A 20,882-nucleotide genomic window follows, 5' to 3' on the forward strand; every position below is an offset into this window, starting at 1 on the left:
AAAAAAAAAAAAAAGTATTGGCTACGTAGGCATGTGGGATATGGTGTCACCTTCAATTTTGGTAATTTCTTTATCTAATGCTTTGTTTGTTTCAGCGTAAAATGATTTCGGCATTTTACGGTGTTTGGTAAGGGCAAAAATAATGGTCAACGAAAATTATTTTCAGTTTGACAGTAAAAGCCTTTTTAATTTTTAAAAAACGATTTACGATTTTGAAAATTGTAAAATCGTAAATTGTTTTTCGAATTTAAATTATTTGTACTTGCACACACGTTTGTAAGAATCTACAACTACCAAATATCAAAGTTTGTTGGTAGATCGAATCTACCGTAAAAAGTCTCAAATTTTTATATTAAATTGCCGGATTCCGGCGATCGTGGTGTGGCCCTCATTGATTTGGAAGGCCAATTTCATTTTCCCCTTCGTAAAAACTGTTTCGAGGACCCTAAACTCAACCTGTTGCTTGATTTGACACATTGGCTTGAATGAGTCAATGCTCATTCTCATTGACTTGGGAGTCGATATATATATATATATATATATATATATATATATATATATATATATATATATATATATATATATATATTTAAAAGATTCAATTGATGTGATGACACCTTTTGGCATTGACATGGGCCCATAGAATGGATCGGTGCTCATTCAATTTCCTGTTTATTTCAGCATCAACGTGGGGTTTGAAGGTGAAGTTTTCACTTAATTTTGTGTTTCTTTTCCTTTTCAATTATATCGTAATTTCGTTTTCTGGAAATTTCCTGCATGTACGTGTTTTACACATCAACATCATTTTTGGCTTGTTCGGCTGACTGATCGACCGAACTCTATGTGTTTGCATATAAGCTAAATAAAATTTTAAACCAAATAATGTGATCAACATATTCTACGCACCATTTTTTTTTTTTTTTTTTTTATCAATTGTTTTATAACGAGTGTATCTCCCAACATGTGTAGTTCCTATATGTTTTAATTTAACTTTGTTCCTAACTTCTAGTTAATTAAGAATAATAAGGATTACGTGGCTGCCCAGTGTGCTGTAATTAATATATGATCAGTTTTATCAATATATAAGAATTACGCTTTAGAGAGTTATTCTTCTACTTTCTATGATTCTTAATTAGAAATTTTTAGGATTTAAATAAGAATTAATGTAAAGTCTAGCTGATTTGTGTAAATTCTACTTGGTACTTAATTCCCACCCATTGCGCCATGCAAGCTTGCTATGAAAAGGGATCGAGTACTTACACACAAAAAAGAAAGAAAGAGTAGATCGAACTTGTCTCTACCTTTAGTCCCTCATTCTCCGAATAAGATGCTTCTCTGAAGCCAATATCTTTCTGTGTCTCAAGATGATAAGATAATTAAGTATTCTCTAGCTGCATAGACCCTGGTGGTGGTGAATATTACACATACAGATGGGCCATGGCTGCGCAATTATTATTCAAAATGGATTAAATTTTAGTCTCTATCTACAAATCTTTACTTGTTATTTTAATTATTTTATGTGGTCTGCTTTCTGTGTAAGACTTTTCAACTATATATATATATATATATATCCCACTCCTTTTTTTTTTTTTGTTTTTTTTTATTTGGTAATTTCCTGTACGTATCCAACTTCACTTGGCTTGTTCTCTTGTGTATCCATCATATCAATCCATTAATTACAGTTGGATATGCATATATGGTACGTCTATAAATAAGAGCAGCGTAGAGAGGGTTTAATTGCACTATCAACTCCCGAAATGAAGTCCACTCTACTTATAATCTCCCTTCTCTTGGCGTCCACACTTTTCCTTCCTTCTTCCATTTTAGCTAGAGAATTATCTGGTGAGCTCACTCACGCGATCATTTCCACTCCATATATATATATATATAGTTGATCAGTTTGAATTTACTTAATAAACTGAAATTCTGAATATTTTGTAATTGGATTTCACATATATAGCTGTTGCTCGTTTATATATATTTTATTTCCACCAATATATTGGGATCTAAGAAGAATTCTTTGAAGTGAAATGAGTTTTCTTGGTCTTATTAATTAAACTGATAAATTCTAACCAAATAGTAGTTAGGCAACCTTAATTAGTCTTTCACTTTTTGGATTATGGAACACAAGTTTTATTGTTAGTTTGTTGAGATTAATTGGTTATATTCTGATGTATCTCTATATCTCTGGTAATGGTGCAGCCAAACCTGATATTAATAAAGGACCCGTGACTGGAGGAACCGCCGATCCAAACCACCCAGCAGTGAAATGTGGTCCTGGTGTTCCCTATACTAAATGCCTGAACCCCCCAAAATCAAAACCAAGTCCTCCATCATGTAATCGGTACATACGTAATTGCCCACCGGCCTGAAGGTGTTTGGGATAAGAAGCTGCATGGTGGATCGTCGACAGCATGCAGTGCCGCTTAATAAGATGAAGTAGGTTTTGTACGTCTAATATATCGTTTTTGGGGGTTTCTGTGGCTTTATATAGAATTCTGATTGCTTTTATATGCACTCAGCACTCAGAATTAAACCTATTGCTTTTTTTTTTTTTTGGCAATAATTATTGATGTAATGCATGTGTGCAAAATAAAAGAGCTGATCGACTCATGAGTCAATCCGTTGCTTTATTTTACTAAGGGAAGTCCCATACAATTTTATGTATTATCCTTTATCTGCCTTATCACAAAGTTCAAGTTGGATGAATTATTTAATTTGAGGCCGCAGTTATTGTGAAAAAAGAAAGGGACAATTAATGATAAACAACTCATAAACGGTCTTAATAAAATTCTGAAAAATATATGGAAATGGAAAGGCCTATATATATTACTGTTAAAATGTCCGATAAATGAGACGTACAAAGAAGTTAGAAAAAGGTAAGAGCGGTTCGTCGAGAATAGTGACGGAATCACCTCCAATGCTTAAGGTAGTAAGTGAACAAAAAGTTAAATTGACATAGTATAGCTAGGCAAAGAGAATGAAAGTGCACGGACCTAAGGAAGCTATCTCCTCGATCTCCATTTATAGGCTAATTACCATCTTGAACGCCAATTGGGCAATTACTAGAGGTAATGAATCAATATAGGAAAAAAGTATGGAAATACTTATACTGGCATGGAAGTTAGCCAACCCATCGAATGTCCCGTGAGTGATTTTCCCTTTAGAGAAAACCAACGACAAATTTCTCAACAAGACCAACTAACCCTAAATCAGATTGCATGCCTTATATGATCATATTCAATTTATCACACACACACACACATATACGTGGAGAAGAAGGAATCTAACACACGTGTGACTGAGACTTGAGACTTTTTTTCATCTAAAATAATGGCCAAATCTGATCTAAGGGTAACTCAAAACATTTCAATATTGTGTGGTAGAATTGCATACTCATAAACACCATTTGACGTAACACTACAAAAAAAGGCGTAAATCGCCGCGTGTCTACAGTAGATGTTACTGTAGACACGCGGCCAGATGGCAACGTGTTTCTCTGGACACGCTGCCAGATGTAGCGTACAAACAATTGGCAGCGTGTATTTTATACACGCTGCCATCTGGCAGCGTGTAATTTCTACACGCTGCCATATGGCAGCGTGTAATTTCTACACGCGGCCATCTGGCCGCGTGTATAAGTACACGCGGCCAGATGGCCGCGTGTATAAGTACACGCTGCCATCTGGCCGCGTGTATTTTATACACGCTGCCAATTGGCCGCGTGTATAAATTCCACGCTGCCATCTGGCAGACACGTGTAATTTAATACACGTGGCTAACTGAAAAACACTTTTTTGGAATTCCCTTTTTTTTTTTTTTTTTTAAAAAAAAAAAAAAAAAAACAAATAAATTGGAGTATAAAATTGCTATGTACCCTATACCAAATTAGAGTATATAAACTAATTAGTTTTATACAGTACTTGTATTTAAATTTTTTGGAATTTATTTATATTAAAAATTCCTATTATATACCCCAACAATAAATTTGTGCTACACATACTTATATAAGTATATATAGTTATGTTTTAGGATTTACATGCAAGTTGAGTTTCTTGAATATGGTTTATGCGTTAGGACTTAATTTATTGTATGTGTAGTACATACTCTCAGGGTTAGGGTTCGTTGAACATCCATCTGAATGTGTTCGCCTTGTGGTCCCGATCATTATGGCATACCTTACACAAGTATAAAATTGCATGCCTCTATCATTTGATCGAGTTCAATGTTCAAAACTTGGTCGAACTATATATCATTTGATCCTAGAGTTAGGGTTTATCACTATACATATAGTATATATATTTAGGGTTAGGGTTTATGGCTTACATATATATGGTACATACACTTAAGATTTGGGTTAAGATTATGGGTTTTAGGGTTCAATTTTATGGTCAGTGTTTAGTATAGTATATATATATAAAACTAAACCGTAAACTATAAATTAAAACTAAATCCTAACCCTAAGTATAGTATATATATATATATATATATATATATATATATATATATATATATACTTAGGGTTAGGATTTAGTTTTAATTTATAGTTTACGGTTTAGTTTTATGACTTAGGGTTTAGCAAGAATGTACATTACATACACTTAAGGTTGCATGTGTCTGTGTTTGTATTTGTATTTGTATTTCAAAACTATCTTGTCATATTATGTACATACATATATATAATATATGCATGCACATGCATGCATGTAAACGGCGTGCCGAAACTATATACCTTTATAGTTACTTGTATACACCCTAACATTGGTGTTTATGGCTATATGTATATATATAGTATACTTATATACCTATATTGTGTATAGCTATATATAGTATATATATACACTTAGGGTTAGAGTTTATAGATATATATAATAACGTTGTATATACCCAAATTTGGGCTACAAATATATGCATAATTATACGGCGAGGAACAAAAATAAAAATATGCAACATAACAAAGTACATACACTTAGGGTTAGGGTTTATGACTATATATAGTATATAGACATAGGGTTAGGGGTATGGGCTACGTGCAATATGTTTATAGTATATTTACGTTTTACGTGTTGAGTACTTTAAATATATATGGTATACTTATAAGTAAACCCTAACTCTAATTAGGATTTACGTTAATGGAATAGTAATCTAATAAAACCCTAACCCTATATATATATAGGACCTATATATATATATATGAAACTTAACACAGACTTAAGGTTTAAGAATTAGTTTTAGGGTTACCGTTTAGGGTTTAGTTTTATGGGTTAGAGTTTACGTAAACCTTAACACTATATATATTACATACACTTAGGGTCGGATTAGGGTTTGTGTTTGTGTTTACAAATACAAAACTATATATATATATATATATATATAGATACAAAACTATATATATATATATATTTAATATATATATATATATATATATATATATATATATATAATCTATATATATATATATATATATAGAATATATATATATAGATATATATAGATACAAAACTATATATATATATATATATATATATATATATATATATATATATATATATATATATATATATATATATATATATATATATATATATATATATATATATATATATATATATATATATATATATATATATATATATATAATCTATATATATATATATACCATTTTTCGTTTTTTTTTAAAAAAAAAAAAAAAAATTAAAAACAGATAGAGACGTGTATAATAATACACGTCCCTAATTGGCCGGGTGGCATTACGCCACGCGGCCAATTTTTGGCCAGGTGACCTGCGCGGGACATTTCCCGCGCGCCAACTGGCTAATATTTCAATTAATAAAAAAAAAAAAAAAAAAAAAAAAAGGGTAGCTTCCAGAGGAAGCTACCCTCGATCCCCGCATTTCCCTCTCTCTCCCTCAGCTCGATCTCTCTCAGCTCGCTCACTCATCTCTCACGCTCACTCAGCTCTCTCTCTCTCTCTCTCTCTCTCTCTCTCCCTCTCCGTCCACCGACCACCAGGATCTCCGGCCAGCTCCCTCTCCGGCCGTGACTGCACCACCCATGTTCGGCAATTATTACGGTGCATGCTCTCTCTCTCTCTCGCTCTCTCTCTCTCTCTCTCTCTATCTCTCTCTCTCTTTATCTCTGTCTCTCTCTAGCTCTCTCTCTCTCTCTCTAACCGAACCAGCAACCCTAACCCTAGGTCCGGACCTATCTCTCTCTACACCTCCCTCTCACTCTCTCTCTCTCTCTCTAGCTCTCTCTCTCTCTCTAGCTCTCTCTCTCTCTCTCTCTCTCTAACCGAACCAGGAACCCTAACCCTAGGTCCGGACCTATCTCTCTCTACATCTCCCTCTCGCTCTCTCTCTCTCTCTCTCTCTCTATCTCTCTGTCTCTCTCTAGCTTTCTCTCTCTCTAACCGAACCACAGACTAAACCCTAACCCTTTCTTTCTCTCTAGCTTTCTCTCTCTCTGACACTATCTCTCTCTACATCTCTCTCTCTCTCTGAAACCTCTCCCGGTCTCTCTCTCTCTCTGCCTTGTACGTGATTAGTATTTTTTTAGTTGTTTTGGGATATTATTTTGGGACTAATATGTTTTAATGCAGGTACATTTTGGCAAAGGAGCATACAAATCACAAAAAAAAAAAAAAAAATTGTGAGTAATTTTAGCATTAAATTTTTTTCTGATATCTTTTGGCTATAATAAACTTGGTGCATTTAAATTAATTTGTTTAAAATCTGTTTCTAACTTTTTTAATAGTTTCATATAATAATTGTGGATTTAGCAATTAATAATGGTCTATGCAATGCTGTTAATTTTGTTGGGTTTGAATATCTATTGTTGTGTAATTTTATGTGTTTTGATGTGGTTGGTTGTTATGCATGAAAAATATTCTTACAGTTGTGGTATTTTTTTTTTTTTTTGTAATATGTTTTACTGTACTACGAATTTGTGTGTGGATTATTATTTGTCACAATTATTTTATTAACTTAATCATAAAATAAATTATCAAAACCAATAAAATATAAATAAGTATTCGGTACTACAAAAAACAATTTTTGGGTTTTTTAAGAACAAAGAAAAAAAGTTTAATTGTTCATTTCAGGTAATTTTTTTACAAACAAAAAAAAACCAATTCAAAGTAAACTCGCCATCATTTCACAATAAAATGATCGTATCTAACGATTATTGGATAGATACAGAAAATTAAATTTGGCCACCGTCTACCATTTATAATTATTTTTTTTATTATTCAATTTATAACAAAGGTGTAAACAATTTTCCCTAAACCCTAAATCAAAACCAATATAAAAATGCCTATGATCAAATCTCAAAACCAAACCCCTAAGCTTTATACTCTAAAAAACAAGCAAAAACCATAAACCCTAAACCCTAGCCCAAATTACCGTTCACCCTAAAAACCCTAAACCCTACAAAAGAGTGAAATTTTTTTATTACTTTTTAATTGTAGTTAAACCCTAAACCCTAACCTTAAAACCCTAACCCTAAAAACTAAACCCTAAAAACCTAAATCTTAACCTTAAAACCCTAACCCTAAAACCCTAAATCCTAACCTTAAAACCCTAAAACCTAAACCCTAAACCCTAAATTCTAACCTTTAAACCCTAACCCTAAAAACTAAACCCTAAACCCTAACCTTAAAACCCTAACCCTAAAACCCTAAACCCTAACCTTAAAACCCTAACCCTAAAATACTTAAAACCCTAAAACCCTAATCCTAACCTTAAAACCGTAAAACCTAAACTCTAAACCCTAAACCGTAAATTCTAACCTTAAAACCCTAACGCTAAAAACTAAACCCTAAACCCTAACCTTGAAACCCTAACCCTAAAACCCTAAACCCTAACCTTAAAACCCTAACCCTAAAATACTTTCTCCCTAAAAACCTAAATCCTAACCTTAAAACCCTAAAACCTAAACCCTAAACCCTAAATTCTAACCTTAAAACCCTAACTCTAAAAACTAAACCGTAAAAACTAAACCCTAAAAACCTAAATCCTAACCTTAAAACCCTAAAACCTAAACCCTAACCCTAAAAACCCTAAAACCTAAACCCTAAACCCTAAATTCTAACCTTAAAACCCTAACTCTAAAAACTAAACCATAAAAACTAAACCCTAAAAACCTAAATCCTAACCTTAAAACCCTAAAACCTAAACCCTAACCCTAAAAACCCTAAAACCTAAACCCTAACCCTAAAAACCCTAAAACCTAAACCCTAAATTCTAACCTTAAAACACTAACCCTAAAAACTAAACCCTAAAACCTAAACCCTAACCCTAAAAACTAAACCTTCAAAACCTAAACCCTAACCCTAAAAACTAAACCTTCAAAACCTAAACCCTAACCCTAAAAACTAAACCTTCAAAACCTAAACCCTAACCGTAAAAACTAAACCCTAACAACCTAAACCCTAAACCCTAAAACCCTAACCTTAAAACCCTAAACCCTAAAAACTAAACCCTAAACACTAAACCCTAAACCCTAACCTTAAAACCATAACCCTAAAACCTTAAACCCTAACCTAAAAACTAAACCGTAAAAACTAAACCCTAAAAACCTAAACCCTAACCTTAAAACCCTAAAACCTAAACCCTAACCCTAAAAACCCTAAAACCTAAACCCTAAACCCTAAATTCTAACCTTAAAACCCTAACCCTAAAAACTAAACCGTAAAACCCTAAACCCTAACCTTAAAACCCTAAAACCTAAACCCTAACCCTAAAAACCCTAAAACCTAAACCCTAAACCCTAAATTCTAACCTTAAAACCCTAACCCTAAAAACTAAACCGTAAAACCCTAAACCCTAACCTTAAAACCCTAAAACCTAAACCCTATACCCTAAACCCTAACCCTAAAAACCTAAACCCTAACCTTTTTAACCCTAACCCTAAAAACTGAACCTTCAAAACCTAAACCCTAACCCTAAAAACTAAACCTTCAAAACCTAAACCCTAACCCTAAAAACTAAACCCTAAACCCTAAACCCTAAACCCTAAACCCTAAACCCTAACCTTAAAACCCAAACCCTAATACCTTAAACCCTAACCTTAAAACCCTAACCCTAAAAACCTAAACCCTAACCTTTTTAACCCTAACCCTAAAAACTAAACCTTCAAAACCTAAACCCTAACCCTAAAAACTAAACCCTAAACCCTAAACCCTAACAACCTAAAACCCTAAACCCTAACCTTTTTAATCCTAACCCTAACCCTAAAAAAAGAAACCTTAAAACTCTAAACCATAAATAAAGAAAGAAGAATATTAAAAAAGAAAAAATTAAAACAGGGAGAGATCTCTTTTTTTTTTTTAATTACTTTTTATGGTCAGGTAAACCCAAACCCAAACCCTAACCCTACAAACTAAACCGTAAAAACCTAAAACCCTAAACCCTAAGAAAAAAAAAAAAAAAAACCCTAAACCCAAAAAAAAAAAAGAAGATTATTAAAAAATATAAAAGAAAAGGGTTCGAGATCTCTTTTTATTTTTTTTTTAACTATTTTATTTTAGTTAAACCCTAAACCCTAAACCCTAAAACCCTACACCCTAACCTTAAACCCTAAACCCTACAAATATTAAAACCTAAACCCTAAACCCTAAACTCGATCAAAATACTTTCTTATTTTGCATAGAGCTCATTGTATATTATGCATATTCTATTTTAATATTAAAATTAAAACGAATTTCAAGTAATTTGTCTCACATTTGTTCGCAGGTTTCAATGGACCCGAGACCCCCTACTTGCGCACATCGTGCACCACGCCAGCCCGTGCATTGCACGACTACATCCACACCGGCGATGTCAGCGGCACTACATACCACACCGTGGCCACACAACCCGGACGCTGTATACAGACCACCGCCCCCGGGTACGGCGGGGATGAGCAGGTCAGATCCCGGGCAGACGAGCACAGCTGGATATTCTCCTTCTCTATACCCGCCTACGTCGACACCGGCGATGTCAGCGGCACTACATACTACACCGTGGTCACACCACCCGGACGCTATTTATAGACCATTACCCCCGGGTACGGCGGGGATGAGTAGGTCAGATCCCGGCCAGACGAGCTCAGCTGGATATTCTCCTTCTCCATACACGACGTTATCGCAGTTGGGGCTGACCTCACCGGGCCATGTTGATCGATGGTGGGTGCGAGAGTGTCATGATCTGAGCAGATTTCCGTTGTACTATCCATACCCCCTTCCACCACCTATGCCAGTCATTCCTGATAGTGAGACTCAGGATGACAGATTCCCGCTGTCACAGGGGGGGGGATGCCTATGCCGGCTATGCGGTCGGGACAGCTGACGGCCCCGGCTGGGGGCCAGGGCCCGGCACCTGGGGAGAGCCAGATGCATGTTTATGGACAGAGCCAGTTGCCGCTTCCTGGGGAGAGTCAGGACCCAGATGTGGGGGAGAGCCGGCTGCCCCGCGAGGGGGATGATGTGATGTTGGGGCTTGATCAGTTAGCACATGATGTCCCCCAGGATATGCCTTCGGATGACGATCATGATGATGAGCATCACCCAGAAGATCAGGCAGGCGAGGAGCATGCTGGGGACCCAGCGACCGAGCACATAGCGTTCGACCATATTCGGCTGATGGGTAAGTACATTTGTATACATCATTATAAACTAATTAATTTAGTAAGTTCGTATAATATTTAAATTGAATTTTTAATTTATTGATATGATTAAGTTATTTAGTGTTAATATATTAACGTTTTATATTTATTGACTAGGGTATAACCCAGACGGGAGCATATATTTTGAGGTGATTAAGGACCCTGAGAGAAATTGGGTGCTCCCGAGGGGTAAGAAAGTTGTGTTGCAGTACAATGCTGCAACACAACCAGTGGGACGAGCATGCAATCGTTATAGACGGGCTGCGGGCAAGCTGTTACGGAGCGGGTCCCATATTCACTTGCGGGACAAATGGGGAAAGGTAGATAAACAGGTTAAGCAGGCTATGTGGGATGCCATAATGGTATGTGTATGAAACTAATATATGTATTTTGTGAAATTAAAGTTAAGATGATTTTTTTCTTTATTGAACTGCTAAAATTAATCATTAGATTGAATGTGCAGCAAGAATTTTATGTACCCGTATCCGTCGACCAGCGCCTGGCACAGAATGAATTCTGGGGTGATATGGGCCGTAAGCACCGTTCGTGGAAGTCGAAGTTGAGGACCCAGCTAAATATTCGAGACGGTGACACGCCATTGACAATACGTGCGAGAATGCCAGAGACGTTTTTTGATAAGTATGACCGAACGGATGTGGAGGACGTACTGCACGAATGGTGCACAAAAGTAAATGTGGTATGTAGGTCTTTGAATGTATTACTATAATGTTGTGTTTTTTTAATAAACAGTTCATTCAATCATAACACATAAGTAATTAAAAGTATCAATTCTGACATTTTTTTTGGGAATGTTCAATGTAAAGGAGAGGTCTGAACGAATGAAGCGGCTGCGGGAGCAGCAAGACATCCCCCATAGTCTGGGGTCCAAAAGTTATGCCAGATTTAATCACGATGAGGTATGGAACAATATGTAAAAACCCTAATTCTTATTTGTGCGTAATTGTTCTTTCTTAACGTTAAATGAATATCCAATGTTTGTTATATATTTATACTGTATGGCGACAGGCATCTATATCTGGCACGCCCCCCACTCGCGCCGAGTCGTTTGTGAAGACGCACACAAAGAAAGACGGCACTTACCTGAACGAGCGGACACGGGACCTATGCGTATGCTACTGTTATAGGTTATCGATTATTATTAGTTATGCGTGTGATAAAGTATTTATTAATTACCATTGTTTTGTATGTTGACGACGTACAGGAGCGGATGACACAGAGTTTGTCCACTGATCCTGCTGCCTCGGACCCTGTCTCATCAGATACGGTGCGTTGGGCACCTGGCGACGCGTACGAGCAAGCGGTTGGGCGACCCGAGTATGCGGGTAGGGTTCGGCAGGTTGGGCCGAACGTTACTCCTGTTCGCGGGACTTGTTTCTCGTATAGGGGCCGCACACGGGGGGGACCGGCCGAGGGCACGTCTCAGGATTGGGCTGCTCACAAAATCGCGGAGTTGGAGGGCATAGTGCGGGCCGAGAGAGAGCGGGCTGACAGCATGGAGCAGCGCATACGACAGATTGATGATATGGAGCAGCGCATGCGACATTTTGAGGCCTTCATGTCCTCTACAGGATTATCGTTCGTATGCCCTGGTGCTCAGCAGTCTTCACCTGCACACGTCGGTAGTACGTCATCTGTTAGTAGTGCGCCTGCAGGTATGGTTCATATTATGTATACACTTAGGTTTATTTTTAATTTGTTCTCATTACTTGTTTAAATTTGCATATAATATTATGTAGGTTAATTATTTTTAGTACTTGCAGGTAATGCGACAACGGTTGGTCCGTTGTCGCCTTCTGGACAATTGCTGAGCCAACAATCCCCTCTCGGGACTCCTTCGCCCGTTACACCATCTCTTGCGGGACAATCGACAGTTGGCGAGCTCACGCCCGGGACTGCACCTCGTGATCCGCAGAGACGTCCTCCAGATTTGTAGATATTTTGTGTATTTTTTTTTTTTTTTTAGTACCGAATAACTTTATTAAATTAAGAATCTCAAATTTGTTGATATTGTTGTGTAAGTAGTTATATATAGTAATGAATATATTTATTAGTACATGGTATTCAAATTTTTAAAAAAAGTTGTTTTGATTAATTTGTGCAATTTGATTTTGTGATATTTTTGGATAAAATAAATTTGGAGAATTTTAGTAAAATATATATATATATAAAAGAATATTTATATAAAATATATATATATATTTTAAATAAAAAGAAATTACAAAATAGAATTAATATATATATATATATATATATATATATATATATATATATATATATATATATATATATATATATATATATATATATATATATATATATATATATATATATAAAATTTACTGCGGCCAACATCTGGCCGCGTGTATTAATGTACACGCGGCAAGATGTTGGCCGCGTGTACATTTATACGCGCTGCCATTTGGCAGCGCGTCTAAATGTACACGCGGCAAACATCTTGCCGCGTGTATTATTATACACGCGGCCAGATGGCCGCGTGTATTAATGTACACGCGGCCAGATGTTGGCCGCGTGTACATTTACACACGCTGCCATTTGGCAGCGCGTATTAATGTACACGCGGCAAATTGGCCGCGTGTATTAAAATACACGCTGCCAAATGTGCAATTAGCATTGCCCAAGTTTGCCGCGTGTATCTACGCTGCTAATTACACGCGGCGAACTGTTTGCCATGTGTACAGTTACTGTACACGCGGCTAACTGCATGTGGCGATTTGCAATTTTTTTTGTAGTGTAAAGAACGAAACAAAAAGAGATTAGAACGTACGAAACAAAAAGAGATCCACTGGCTCTAATGATCAAAAACTATATAGATTTGGGAGTAATTGAGTCCCTTTCACTCCACAAAAGCTACCGATTAATGGTGTAATAGTAGTGTGATATATAACATTATTCTTAATTCTTAAAATTGGTCAATTCTCAACTTCCCTTTTTAAATGGACCTCTCTCTCTTTGAAATTAATTTAAGGACAAAGCAATATGCAATTTATATTTTCTCCTTGGATAAATGGTTTATTTGATAATCCAAAATGAATGTTAGTAATTTTTTTCTCAGAAATTTCGAAGAAGACGATATTTTTATTTTAGAGAATAGGTGAGATAAAGTACGTGCAAGTTGAAATCAGACATAAAACTTGTTCATTTATCTATTAAAAAAAAAAAAAAAAAATCTAACTTCTATAAATCAGACGGAAAACTTAACATTAATTGACTTGGCGACAGAGACACGCTCTTATCTTTGGACCTTTCCTTTGTCATTTTTCGCTTTCCTTGATTTGAAAGGCCAATTTCATTTTCCTTCATAAAAGCTGTCATGTAGCATTTTGGCATCGACTTGAATCAATATACATGGACAAATGTCAATGCATCAAGGTGGGGTTTCAGCATGAGCATCTTACTACGTTTCTGGCAGAAGAACCAAACGCATTAAATTCTAGTATATATTATATCCTAATTTCCTTCTATTTTTTATTTTTTATTTAAGAAAAACGAAAACAAAAAAGAATAGCTAAAAGAACAAGAAAAGTATCAATATCCTTTTGGATCTGCTTGATATCCTCAATTTGGTTCGGGCTATTGGTTCCTTGCAATTCAAGAAGTCTCCTACTTTTCTGTTTCAGTAATTCTGCATCTCTACGAAATTTTGCTTTACTCCACCGTGTAAGATCTCTTTGGCAAGCTGAGAGGCGGGCCCGAATATCCTTCAACTGGTTAGACTCCAAAACCTCCTGCTCCCAAGCTGCTTTAGAGATGTCATTGCATTCAGGATCCAGCTGCCATTTGGCTTCAAACTTGAAAGCCCGACGCGAAGGCCCCGTCTCATAGGGCACGTCATTAAACAAAATAAGGATCGGATTGTGGTCCGAACAAATAGCTTCCAAAACTTGAACCCTCACGTAATTGAATCTGGAACACCATTCCGTGTTGGCAACCGCTCTGTCAAGCCTTTCCTGAGGAAAGTTATCATCTCTCTTGTTATTGCACCAAGTATACCGAGGCCCAGAGAAGCCTAGGTCACTGAGATCACAATCTTCTAGCGCCCTCCTGAACTGGTTAATCTGAGAGATACGTCTTAAAGCTGCCCCCTGTTTCTCTGATTGATCAAGAATCTCGTTAAAGTCCTCTGCACACAACCAGGCTGAAGGCTGAAAAGTCTTGAGGAGTCTCAATAGTTCCCATGATTCCCATCGTCTAGCAGCATTGGGAAATCCATAGAAGCCAGTAAACTTCCATCCTGGGCTTCCATCTTCATTACGTATGATAGCATTTATATGCTGGCGGGAGTAATTAAAGATCTCCAGAAAAAGGTTCTCCTTCCACAATAATGCTAAGCCCCCACTTCTACCAATCGGGTTGACCACAAAAAGCCCTTCAAAGCCCAGTTTACATATAATTTTCTCCATGGTATTACCTCTACACAGAGTTTCAATAAGGAAAACAACATTGGGTTTCTTCTCTTTCACCAAATGGTGAAGAACTCGAACTGTTCGGGGGTTCCCAAGCCCCCGACAGTTCCAACATAAAAGACTCATGGCGACAGGCGGGGCTGAGGATCAGCCACCGCCTTTTCCACATGGAACAATAACTCACCTCCAGAATGGCTCTTTTTTGGGTGATGCTCCTGATTCTCTGAATGACTCCACTCCACATCTTCAGGCTTCCTCTTTCGATCAGTTTCACCAGTATTGACGCTTGTAATATCCCTAGTCTTTCTCTTCCACTTTCGAGCCTTACTCGGGGTCTTCAAAATCTCCTCCGTTGACTCCTGAGGATTCTCATGGTCCACGTAATGTTCGTGTCTAGGACTAGGAAAGGCTGGTACCGTGGAGAAAAATCCATGTTCTGTACAAGTTACCTGGACAGACGCCACCTCCTGCTGGGGCCCATGACTATTCACTGCCACATTGGTATTACGTATCATCTTTCCTGTCACCTGGTCATCTATAATCATCCTTTTATTTATCAACGTGGCTCCCCTTCTGTCGAAACTATCTTCTGCACTTGGCTCAATACAAACAGAGTCCTTTAGCACCCCACGGATTTCCGTGTCATTCTGGTTATTAACCTCTGTATCATTTCTGGTCAATGGCTTCTCTCTCTGATTTTCTTCACCTTTCCTACTGTCATCCGCATTTTCTCCTTCCAAATCCCCCACTGAATCCTTCTCATTAATGCCACTTGTCCCGCCCATATTCTCATCACTTTCCATGAAATCGGACGTACAAAGTACAGCCATCTTTCCAGCTGGTCTGTCCGGAGCTCTTCCAGCTGGGGCTTCACGGCGTCTCTCGCCCCCGAACTGCTTCACGGAAAAGCCACCCGGAGTTCTATCACCCCCTCTAGCATCCATTGTATTTGTGTTCCAGTAAGCCTTGGAATCAGCCAGAGAATGTCCCAGAGTAATACCTTCCAAAGCCCCTGATTCCTGTTCAGCCAGCACCTGCTTCCCTGGATTATGATCTGACTGTCGAACTGTCGATGATCCTTCCTTCCTGAAGCGTAAGTCATCCGCCCGAAGCCAAACCCCCCAGGACTTACCCGAAACCTCCTCATTGATCCGGAAGCTGGGCTTACTCGGACAAGCTTTATCCGCATGGTAGATCCTCCCACAGTGATAACAAAACTGCGGGAGTTTTTCATATTTGAGCGAGATCCAAATGGATTTACCATTCAGGACAATAGCCCGGCCCCTTTCAAGTGGTTTTGTGATATCAACAGACACTCTTATTCTCAAACATCTACCCCATCCCACACCATCTCTAGTAACATCTATATCCTCTACAGTTCCAATAGATCGGCCTATACGAAGCCCCACCTCCCGATTCATGCACGTGAGAGGCATATCATGTAACTGTACCCAAAAAAACGCTTTTGAAAAGTCCATATGCGAGGGTGGAATATCTTCGTCAATCTCCTTTAGGACCAACAAGCTGCGATCAAAAAGCCAAGGTCGGCCCTCGAGGACTCGCCCTTTGTCTTCCCTGTTAGAAAACTCTAACAGCCCTAAGTTATCTTGAATTTCCTTGAAAGTCACTGCTTCAGCGGTTTTCCACAGCCTCGACATTAATGTCTTGAAAGCTTCCTTCTGGATACGCCAATCCGACATCAACCTACCCAACAAACACTTTTCACTTCTTCCTCGAAGATCTGCAGTATCCGACTCAGTGATTGCTATCTCTTTCCTTTCACCTTCTGAAAGCTTCATCCCCTCACTCATACTTTCAATAAGGTCTTCCATCCCAGTGAAAAGAGGAGAAAAACTAAGACAAAACACCAAAGAAACTCAACACACTGCAAGAAACAGTGACTGAAAAACTCCCAAGCATAAAGAAAACACCGGGAGACTCACACTCTCACTCCTAGGAGTTTCCAAGACAAGGAGAAACCTAGGGGAGGACTCGGATAGAAAGATCACAAACTTAGTTAAAATAAGAAGACCGTTCGTCAAAACTGCTTAGTTTATATAGAAGCGCACCTGCTATTTAAGTATCAGCGGCGACTACTATCGCCGCTAATAACGCATTATCAGTGGCAACATTGAAATGTCGCCGCTGATAAATAGTCAATAGCGGCGACATTTTGAGTCGCCGCAATTGACCTTGAATTAAAAAGAAAAATAAAAATAAAAACATAAAAGCAAAAACAAAAATAAAAAAAAAAATTAATTCAATAAAATTATATTAAAAAAAATTATGAAAATTTTCACTTAATTGTCACCACTTTTGCAATATCTCCATAAAGTTCAATTTATAATTAAGTCTAATTTTTTTTTAAAAAAATACGAGTTCATATTTTTATTCCAATAAAATATTAAAAAACAATTAAAATTAAAATTTTAATCAACTGAGATTCTTCTCAATTTAAAAAATAGAATTTAAGTTTTTTTTTTTCTTTAGTTTTTTAGTTATTTTTTATTTTTATTTTTAAATTTAATTTTTATCATTATTGATCAAACTCATGCATTAAAATCAATCGTAGTACGATCTATGTGATCGATCGTTGTACGATCTAAGTGTGATAGATGGTGGTACGATCTATGTGATCGATCGTAGTACGTACGATCAATGTGATAGATTGTTGTACAATCTATGTGATCGATCATGGTACAATCGATGTGATAGGTCGTGGTATGATCTATGTGATCAATCGTACCTCGATCGTGGTACGGTCTATGTGATAGGTGGTGGTGCGATCAATGTGATCGATCATGGTACGATTTAAGTGTGATTAACTGTGGTACGATTAGTGTGATAGATCGTAGTACGATCCATGTGATCGATCGTGGTACGATCAATGTGATCGATCGTGGTAGGATCAGTGTGATAGATCATTGTACGATTTATGTGATCGATCGTGGTACGATCTAGTGTGATCGATCGTGGTACGATCCATGTGATCGATCATGGTATGATCAATGTGATCAATCGTGGTACGATCTAAGTGTGATCAATCGTGGTACGATCAATGTGATAGATCATGGTACGATCTATGTGATCGATCTTGGTACGATATATATGATCGATCGTGGTACGATCTATGTGATCGATCATTGTAGGATCAATGTGATCGATCGTGGTATGATCTAAGTGTGATCGATCGTGGTACGATCAATGTGATAGATCGTGGTACGATCTATATGATCGATCTTGGTATGATTAATATGATCGATCGTGGTTCGATTGATCATGCGATCCTAACACAATCGATCGAACTAATATGCATTAGGATCAATACACAAGTATCGGTCTTATGCACAATGGTCAATCGAATGGTCTTATCACAATCAATTGAACTAATGCAAAATGATTGATCAGATGTTTGTATAACGATTAATGATGGTTCTAGTGTACAATGACAATAATAATAATAATAATAATAATAATAATAATAATAATAATAAAAAAAAAGAAAAAAAAGAAAAAAAAAAAAGAGTTCATAGAGTCATGATCGATCGAAATAGCTGCAAAATGATTGATCAGATGTTCTTATTGGGATTGATCATACTAATACAGAATCCATAGAGCCAAGTTTGTATGATTATTTGATCTTACCACGGTCGATGAGACTAGAGAACCAAGATGATTAAATAATCCAAAGCATGTTATATCACGGTTGATCACAAGCAAGGAATTGGATCTTGTCATTTCCTTCAAAATTGTATTTTAAGCTGCCATCAATTAATTAGTGGCTTCAATAATTTTAGATTTGAGCACCCATGCAAGATAAAATTTGAGTCAATGGAAATGGAAAAATCCTCAACATTCCGTAACTTATGGCTAACCTAGACTTTGTGAGAAAAAACAATAATAACCTTCCATGGATAGGGGAGAAATGACAAGACCCTTTGATTTTGTATAACAAATGATCGTTTAAAATTGATTGTTTAACAACCAAATAATTTATATGTAAAAATTGAATAGAATGATCCATATACAATTAAAAAAAAAACTTTACAAAAAATACACTAAAAGAATTTTTTTTTTCTTCTTTTTTTTTTCTACGTTGTATAAAAAAAAAAAAATGAGCGCATTTTAGTCTTTATTTAAAATGTCACATTAGTTTGTAAACTTGTGTTTGTAAAAGTAGAACTAAAATTTTAAAATATTATTAGCGGCCATTTATAGATCGAAGTGGCCGCTAATAATGATCACTTTTTACGGCCACTTTTTTATGTGGCCGCTAATAATAAGCTATTAGCGGCCACAATATCTCGCCGCTAATAGTTTTATTATTAGCGGCCACTAATGTTATCGCAAATAGCTTCCCGGAATTTTCAGTCGATTCTCGCCAAGTTATTAGCGACCACTTATTAGCGGCGACCCTAATTTCGACGCTAATAATAATATTTTTGTGTATTAGCGTCTATTTTTAGAGGCCACAATTAGGTGGCCGCTGATAATGAATTATTAGTGTCCGTTTTTAGCGGCCACCTAATTGTGGCCGCTAATAATATGGCCGCTAATGATCAAATTTTTTGTAGTGAATAAAGTGTCATCACTTATTAGTTCTCAACAATAAGTAAGATAGCCAGCGACACCTTTACAAAAGCTAAACACGTGTTGTCAAAATATTCTTAAAACAATAATATAAATTTATAAAAAGAGTTGTGTGTTGAGAAGTGTTTTGAGTTTTGAGTTGTTTATTAATGTATTTATCTTAAGAGTTGAAAACAAAAGATAGAAAATAAAGGCATTAACAGACATGACCATGATTGTCGTAATTGAAAACCTATTAAAATCATGTTAAAATCTAGGAACTAAATATAATTTATTTCTAATATATATATATATAGCTTCTATTTTGTTCATTTGAATTTGAATTTCTTTGGTTAATGATCTCAATTAGTCGGGACGCATACTTGAATACAATAAAAAGCAAGATTTCCAAAGAGTAAATGCAATAATATTATATTAAAAAGAAAAGGAAGATAATAATATAAGAAGACTATAACAATTGACTTGGAAAACGGTTTTTTCACAAAAGATAGATTTGTTGAACTGGTGGAAAAGAAAACGTCTCTCTCTCTCTCTCTCTCTCTCTCTCTCTCTCTCTCTCTCTCTCTTTCAAGACTTCGACGAAAAGAGGGAGAAAACACCTGTGTTTGGGTTGCCAGGGGAGGGAGGTTCCAAGCCTCCCTCTTCCCGGATTTTGTTCCTCCTTGAGTTTTTTCAGTAGAGGCTAGAGTCTCTCAGCCACTAGGGCTTGTGGAGTTTTTAGTCCCCCTGAACTTGTTCTAGTGGTGGTTTTAGTCTTCATAGTCCTTTTGGACTATGGAGTGTGGTTTTTTTTTTTTTGTTTTTGTTTTTTAGGTTTCATTGGTTCTGTGCAGGAAAACACTCAAGAGAGGTGCCGGAGTCCATTGTACGTGTCGCCGGCGGAACGATTTGGGGAGCTTTAGTTTTATCATTCTTTAAGGCCAGATTTGCTCTGTTCCGCCAATCTGTAGTCGACATGCGCCCCCCAGCCTTGCTCGCCGTCGTCATCCGGTTCTGCCGCTGCTTGCTACGGCCGGAAAGCTCACCGTTGACCGGCGAGTGGTCATCACGCGCCAGGGGTTCGTCACTCCTTGTGCCGCGCGTGATGACTATGTTTCCACCTCTGTTGCCGTGCTTGGTGGCGTTCGAGGGATTTGGTATCCGATTGTTGCAAAGTATTAGGCTCAATCACTAAGGAACTTCACTAAATAATTATTACTGCTT

At 36.9% G+C, this 20,882-nt stretch overlaps 2 protein-coding genes and 1 long non-coding RNA gene across 3 annotated transcripts; 2 read left to right on the top strand and 1 right to left on the bottom strand.

The window, feature by feature from the left end:
* The first annotated feature begins 1,589 nt into the window (after positions 1 to 1,589).
* LOC133861337 (uncharacterized) lies at positions 1,590 to 2,693 on the top strand. The gene is made up of 2 exons (XR_009898999.1): positions 1,590 to 1,842; positions 2,203 to 2,693. It is a non-coding gene; the product is annotated as an uncharacterized LOC133861337 (long non-coding RNA).
* Positions 2,694 to 11,395: 8,702 nt separating this feature from the next.
* On the top strand, positions 11,396 to 12,692 carry LOC133859509 (uncharacterized). Its single transcript, XM_062294926.1, has 4 exons — positions 11,396 to 11,561; positions 11,671 to 11,772; positions 11,867 to 12,317; positions 12,426 to 12,692. The coding sequence occupies exons 1-4, from the start codon at positions 11,454 to 11,456 to the stop codon at positions 12,596 to 12,598; spliced, it is 834 nt and encodes a 277-aa protein (XP_062150910.1). The 5' UTR covers positions 11,396 to 11,453; the 3' UTR covers positions 12,599 to 12,692.
* Positions 12,693 to 14,022: 1,330 nt separating this feature from the next.
* Positions 14,023 to 15,215, bottom strand: LOC133860439 (uncharacterized). The gene is made up of 2 exons (XM_062296050.1): positions 14,202 to 15,215; positions 14,023 to 14,088 (listed from the first exon to the last, which is right to left on the bottom strand). The coding sequence occupies exons 1-2, from the start codon at positions 15,213 to 15,215 to the stop codon at positions 14,023 to 14,025; spliced, it is 1,080 nt and encodes a 359-aa protein (XP_062152034.1).
* Between the last annotated feature and the right edge of the window lie 5,667 nt (positions 15,216 to 20,882).

Source organism: Alnus glutinosa, chromosome 2 (genome assembly GCF_958979055.1).
Source record: "Alnus glutinosa chromosome 2, dhAlnGlut1.1, whole genome shotgun sequence".
Taxonomy (NCBI): domain Eukaryota; kingdom Viridiplantae; phylum Streptophyta; class Magnoliopsida; order Fagales; family Betulaceae; genus Alnus; species Alnus glutinosa.

Bases quoted from the DNA above. Each gene is read 5' to 3' on its own strand.
- LOC133859509 (XM_062294926.1), top strand. From the start codon at position 11,454: ATGTTCAATGTAAAGGAGAGGTCTGAACGAATGAAGCGGCTGCGGGAG. The intron at 11,562-11,670 runs GTATGGAACAAT...GTATGGCGACAG, and splicing joins CCAGATTTAATCACGATGAG to GCATCTATATCTGGCACGCC. The intron at 12,318-12,425 runs GTATGGTTCATA...TAGTACTTGCAG, and splicing joins TGTTAGTAGTGCGCCTGCAG to GTAATGCGACAACGGTTGGT.
- LOC133860439 (XM_062296050.1), bottom strand. From the start codon at position 15,215: ATGAGTCTTTTATGTTGGAACTGTCGGGGGCTTGGGAACCCCCGAACA. The intron at 14,089-14,201 runs GTTCTTTTAGCT...TTCTTCTGCCAG, and splicing joins AGGATATTGATACTTTTCTT to AAACGTAGTAAGATGCTCAT.